The sequence below is a fragment of the Dipodomys ordii genome, unplaced genomic scaffold (assembly GCF_000151885.1).
Source record: "Dipodomys ordii isolate 6190 unplaced genomic scaffold, Dord_2.0 Scaffold1, whole genome shotgun sequence".
NCBI lineage: Eukaryota > Metazoa > Chordata > Mammalia > Rodentia > Heteromyidae > Dipodomys > Dipodomys ordii.
The window spans coordinates 62820345-62827218 of record NW_012267217.1 but is presented as its reverse complement, the minus strand read 5'-3'; the positions used below and the strand labels follow the sequence as shown (position 1 = coordinate 62827218).

Sequence of the window (6874 nt, the reverse complement as noted above, 5' to 3'; positions counted from 1 at the left end):
ATCTCACAGACTTTTCTGCCCAGGCACTTTGAACTGCGATCCTCAGATCTCAGCCTCCTGAGTAGCTAGGATTACAGGCATGACCCACCAGCACCTGGCTCAAGTACATTTCTTTTTGAACAGTGTTACCATTCCCCCATTTTCTCCCACATTCCCCCCCCCAAGTCCTAAAGTTCATTTCCAACAATGAAGTCTAGTAAGTATCATTGGTGAATTGGTTCACCCTTTGTCCCACTATTTCTGTGATTCCCCTTCCCTTCTCAAATCAGATAAAGTTATATACAAGACAAAGAGTACAGTAACAACAGGGAATGCACCAAAGGAAAAAAGAAAGGGGGAAAAAAAAACCTAAGCTGGTTGCCGGTGGCTCACACCTGTAATCATAGCTACTCAGGAGGCTGAGATCTGAGGATCGAGGTTCAAAGACAGCTGGGGCAGAAAAGTCTGCGAGACTCTTATCTCCAATTAACCACCAGAAAACCAGAAGTGATGCTGTGGCTCAACTGGTAGAATGCCCTCCTTAAGCTGAAGAGCTGAGGGACAGCGCCCAGGCCCAGAGTTCAAGCCCCATGACTGACAAAAAAAAAACCTAGTTTCCATTTCTTGGAGTCCATTTCAATAAGCATCATTTATATGGTCATATGCACATAGCTATTACGCCACTGTGATCCTCTGTTAAGAATATCCTAGACATCAAAGACCTCAATATAAGACCAGATACCCTGAAACTATTCCAGGAAGGGACAGGGGAAATATTAGGGCTCCTTGGCACAGGTTGAAGCTTTCTAAGATCCAGAAACAATGGCTAGATAAATGAAATTGCACTAAAAATGAAGAATTTTTGCATGGCAAAGGACATAGCTAGCAGGATAAATAGAAAGCCCACAGATTGGGAGAAGATCTTTACTAGCTATATATCAGACAAGGGCCTCATATCTAAAATCTACTTAGAGCTCAAAAAATTAAATCCCAAAAAATCAAATCCTCAAAGAAACAACTCTATCAATAAGTAGGCTAAAGACTTAAAGAGAGACTTCTAAGAAGAAATAAGAATGGCCAATAGACACATGAAGAAATGTTCAATATCTATGCCCATAAAAGAAATGCAAATCAAAACAACATTGAGATTCCACCTTACCCCAGTTAGAATGGCCACTGTCAAGAAATCTAATAACAACAGATGTTGGCAGGAATGTGACCAAAAGGGAATGCTACTACACTGTTGGTGGGACTACAGACTTGTTCAGCCACTCTGCAAAGCAGTATGGAGGTTCCTCAAAAGACTATAAACATAGAGCTCCCCTATGACCCAGCAATCCCATTCTTGGGCATTTACCCAAATGACCACAAACAAGGCCACACTAAAGCTACCAGCACAACCATGTTCACTGCAGAATTATTTACCATAGCTAAGATATGGAACCAACCCACAGGCCCCTCAGTAGATGAATGGATCAAGAAAATGAATATACACAAAGGAATGCTAAGCTTCCATCAGAAAGAACAGCATTCATTAGGAAATGGAAAGACCTGATCACTTTTAGAATTAGCACAACCATGGGCCCTGTCAGAGCAACTCAAATACAGCAAGAGGTTTGTATGTGTAGCCTACGTTTAAGGCATGGTTGCTAACCTGATCACTGATCTATTGTTTTTACTATATCATTCTCTCACACACTTTATCTCACAGAGAAAGGTACTGGGAGCTCACCAGCCAGGTGCTGGTAGCTCATGCCTGTATTTATACCAATTCTGGAGACTGAGAGCTAAGGATCTTAGTTCAAAGCCACTGTGGGCAGGAAAGTCCATTAGACTCTTTTTTTTTTTTTTTTTTGTCATGGGGCTTAGGGCCTGAGCACTGTCCCTGCTTTTCTGTTCAAGGCCAGTGCTCTACCACTTTAAGCCACAGCTCCACTTCCAGTGTTCTGGTGGTTAAGTAAGAGTCTCAGGGACTTTCCTGCTCCAACTGGTTTCACACTGAGTTCCCCAGATCTCAGCCTCCTGGGGTAGCTAGGATTACAGGTGTGAGCCACTGGCGCCCACCCTGTAAGACTTTTATCTCCAATTAACTACCAGAAAACCGTAAGTGGAGCTGTGGCTCAAAGTGGTAATGTGCTAGCCTTGAGCCTAAAAGCTCAGGGACAGGGCCCAGGCCTTAAGTTCAAGCCCTACAATGAACGAAAAATACTCACCACCATCACCACCAAAATGAAAAGTGAGTGACAGGCGAGAGATAAACTAGCAAGTGACTTTTAGTCAGTCTGTCTGCCTCATGCCTTCCCTTTTTCCCTCCCTCCAAATGGGTCCATTATCTAAGCTGGTCTCAAACCCCTGGGCTCAAAAAAATCCTCTTATCCTCCCAAGAAGCCAGGACCACAGAAACAAATGCCATCAGGCCCTTTCCTAGAAAGATAATATACAAAGGGCCAAGACTTTAGTTTCTATTTTCTATTTATTTCTGCTACTAATTGCTTCACAAAGGAAAAAAATGTGTGTGTGTGTGTGTGTGTGTATAGATATGTATGTATGTGTATCTGTATGTATAATACATATACAGATACATGTATATGTATATGTATATATACATTTCTGCAGTCATTATGATTCTGTCCACCTACATACTAACAGTTATACTTTGACTCATACATAAAAAGATCAAGGAAAAGCCAATGAAAAGATCAGTGGAAAATAAAATCCAGAGTACAGTTAATATAATTATATAATTCTTTCAAACACCAACCAACTTTTGACCTTGTGAATTTCAATTATGAATCAAGTCACTTAAAACTATGCAATTAAAATATAAATGAACATGCTGAATCTTAAGGTATTTTCATTCTAGTTTATTAACCCAGAGTACACTATAACAGAATAATAGGCACAGGGAAAGAAGATCATCAGGAGATCACAGAACATAAAACCTGTACACTCTTGAACTTGTCCACATTGCATATTGGTTAAGAGTGAGTGCAGGACTTTTTAGAGAAATGGCTAATTCAAATCTGGTTTGCTACATGTATATTATAAACCTGAAATAGCTTGTCATAGAAGGAGAACAAGAAGCTATTAATAAAGGCTACAAACATCTTACTTATCTAAAGGATTCAAGAACTATCACAAAAAGTCTCTCTCTGGTCAATCCTAGAGCATTCTAAGCATTTATCTTCCCTTTCCTGAACAAACTGTACCAAAATATTAATGAGGTAAAAATTGTTCAATAAATTAAATTATAAATAAATGAAAGTCTCAGTATAAACATTTGGCCATTCATACTGAAATAAAAGACTCAAGAAATGAACACCAAACATTTCTGAAATAGTAAGTTTCCTGGGAATGAGTTTATAATAAATGGATAAGAGTAGCAATATCATGATCCATTGATCAGTTTGAAAATCATGAAAAGAACCCAAGTGCCTCATGATTCACTATTATAGGAGGTACATATCATCACTTATGCAATATTTCCCACCAAAACTGAAAATGAATCTGATGATGAAAGAAATATGGGGAACAGAGGAGCATATTAAAGAACACCACGGTGTTATACTCAATCAAATGCAGAATGGGAAATCTTACAGGAAGGTGATCTACTGTGCCAACAAATTTTAAGGAAAAGGAGAGTGAGAGAGAGTGCCTATAGACTAACATATATGTCATATATTAACCAAAGACAAAATGTGACCTTTCTTTAGATCCTAACTCTAATTAACCAGTTGTTTTTAAAAATAAAAAAAAAAGGGTAAAAAGGAAGTAAGGGAAGGGAATCAGGGAGATTTGAATATTGACCAGTGAATGGATGTCATTAATTGTGAATGAGTTTTTAATCAGGTTTTAACTTTTGTAGATAACAAGTATTTATGGATGAGTCCATCTCATTCATGGCTTTAAATATATGTTATTGACTCCCCAAATCAAATGTCTAACCTCAATAGTTCCTCTCAACTTCTTACTTATATTCTATGCCTATCTGAGGTCTTCATTTGTATGTCAGCCAAGAACTTCCCAAGAAAGAATCTAGATCCTCATTAGAAGCCACTCCTTACCCAAGGATATCTCTCTCAGTAGGTGATAAGGCCTTTTGTCTGGTTGTTCCAGCCCCAATTATAGCATCAGCTTTAACTTTCCTTTTTTCAGTCCCCATAGTCAATCTAGCAGAAAACCCAAAGGCCTACCTTTAGTTCCATCTCCTTAGCATTTCTACAGTTACAACACAAACCCAAGCAACCTTTAGCTCCTTGCTGAACTACTACAATAACTGATATAATGATTTCTGACTTAAAACATAAATCAGATCGTGTCATTCTCCTAAGGGCTTTTCAGGCTCCTTTTACTGCTGGTGCCACAAGACCTTGTCAAATCTGACCTTATCTATTTTTCCACCCTCATTTTTTATAACTTTTCCCTTTACAAGCCACACTCCTACCCTAGAGATATCCTTGAGAACACTACAATCTTCTATCTTAGAGCTTTTGTCCTTGCTGTTCCTCTAGCTACAAAGCTCTCTGCTTAACTCTTTACAGAACTCAGCCTCTGATTTTGGTCTCTGCCCAAATATCTACCCTTTAGAGAGGCTTCCCTAACCACATTAACTAAAATGGCTTTCTCACTGATCATTCCAAGCATGGTTTAGATTTTCTATAATCCAGAAACTATCATTTATCACACAATCATCTCACATCTTAGCCAGTTACAGGCAAGAGTAATTTCTTCCTAATTGAAAGCCTCAAGGCAATTAAACTGGAGTAAAAAGAAGGGTCCCAAGGAAATTGAATGTACACTGTCCTGCTTAACTAAAGACTTTAAAAACTCCTCTGATTTCTCCATAGACCTGAGAGAGAAGCAGTTGACTACACTTACTATTCTGAGTGCATGCTCAGTGGGAATAGTTCTTCCTCAGAGATGTATGTTACTCTCTCACCTAAACAGAAACAGTGAACAAACTGAATCACTGGGTCACACAGAAGTTTTCACTGTATCTTCTTCCATAAACTGGGTAGAGTGGACATCATATAAACGTTTCTAATAAAAATAAAAAGTAAAAACAGACAGCACTGGAGAGTGCTGATAGAAAACAACTTCCACCTGTCATCTGAAGGCTCAAGATACAACTCACTACAATACTTATTTATATCATTCCCATAGCACGCACGCACACACACACATGCACGCGCACACACATACAGAGAGAGAGAGAGGTTTTTGTCAGCTATATCCTGCAGCTAACTTCACCAAAGATAAATCTGCAATGCACCTTTGCTTTTCTTTTAGAAGGTAAAAGTGGGCAAGAAAATGGTGTGTTTGTGTGATGAGAGAAAAAGGCAATGTTGTTTATCCATTAATGGGCAATCTTATGCTCTGTAGCATATGGAACTGCTATCTAACCTCTGTAGAAGGAGCCATGGGATTTTTAAATTAATTTTTGTGTGTGCCAGTAATGGGGCTTGAACTCAGCTAGGAAGCTTTCCTTTAGCTTTTTCATGCAATGATGGCATGCTACCACTTAGTTGAGCTACAGCTCCACTTCTGGCTTTTTGTTGGTTAACTGGAGATAAAAATCTCACAGACTTTGCTGCAAGGGCTGGCTGTAAACTGTGATCCTCAGATCTCAGCCTCCCGAGTTGCTAGGATTACAGGAGTGAATCACTGTCACCCAGCGTAGTTTGGTATCTTTAAAATGACAACAATATCATAAAAATAGTTGTCGGAATAAAGATAATACATAAAAAGATGTTAAGTGCCTGGAACATCATAAGAGTATAACAAATTACTATTCTTCATCCTCCTCCTCCTCATCATGATGGAAGACTTTAAACCCTGAAGGAAAATCTAAAGCAAGAGGAAAGAAAGGAGGATCAAAATTAATCACAAGGCTTTGAACTCAGATAAAAGAAACAGCAGGGAACAGTTCAATAGGAGGGAAAACATTTGGTCTTAAAACCCAGAATATCTGAGGCTGGGAAGGTGGCTCAGTGGTAGAGCGATTGCTTTGCATGCCTGAGGCCCTGGGTTCGATTCCTCAGCACCACATAAGCAAAGAGAAAAAAGCCGGAAGTGGCGCTGTGGCTCAAGTGGTAGAGCACTAGCTTTGAGCTGAAGAGCTGAGGGAAATTAACCAGTTGTTTTTAAAAATAAAAAAAAAAAAAAAAAAAAAAAAAGAAAAGAAAAATTTTAAGATAAACCATCAACACAAAGCAAAGCCCATTAGAAACAAGACAACAGCAACTACAGCCCACACAAACCACTGTGCATCACTTCTATTCTCTCTCATGAATAGCAGCTGAAAGCCTATCAGAATTTCCCTATCATAAAACCTGCCATAGGTGAGACATTGTGATCATACCAATCGTACTGTGTGACTTACTGTCACAAAAAGAGGATCCTAACCCTCAAAACAATCATTTGCTAAAACAAAGGTCAGGTAAAAACTCAGCACTCACCTTTGTCAGGAACACAAACTGAGAGCTTCTTAACACCATCTACCAGCACATTCTTTGTGTTCCCATGTCTATCTTCTGAGTCACTGTCATTGAATTGAGCCTCTATAATGACATCAGGACTGTCATTACAGCCTTTGAGGGACTGCTGAGGGAGCTCCTCTGGAAGATCAGATTCATAGGGAGCTTCTGTTTCTTTTTCACTGCTCTCCGGTTTAATCACCTAAGGAAAAGAGATAGAAAATTTCTACTTCATCACTGACAGAAGGTAGGGCAGTAGATTATTCTTTTTTATGGAAGGAACTACACATTCAGAAAATGACATTAAATATTCACCACAAAGTCTGAAAAAGGACCTTCATTTTCCAAAGTACATAGACTAAACTATAGAGATAATCAAGCCATCAATGTCAGACTGGTACTTGGTTCTTTTTTTTTTT

The 6874-nt window shown here is 38.9% G+C and overlaps 1 protein-coding gene across 1 annotated transcript in view; it reads right to left on the bottom strand.

The window, feature by feature from the left end:
* Dis3l2 (DIS3 like 3'-5' exoribonuclease 2) overlaps positions 1-6874 on the bottom strand; it is a 356978-nt gene that overhangs the window by 248114 nt on the left and 101990 nt on the right. Inside the window, exon 6 of the mRNA XM_013021392.1 lies at positions 6438-6657. Coding sequence (XP_012876846.1) covers positions 6438-6657 — 220 coding nt within the window. The remainder of the gene's footprint in view (positions 1-6437; positions 6658-6874) is intronic.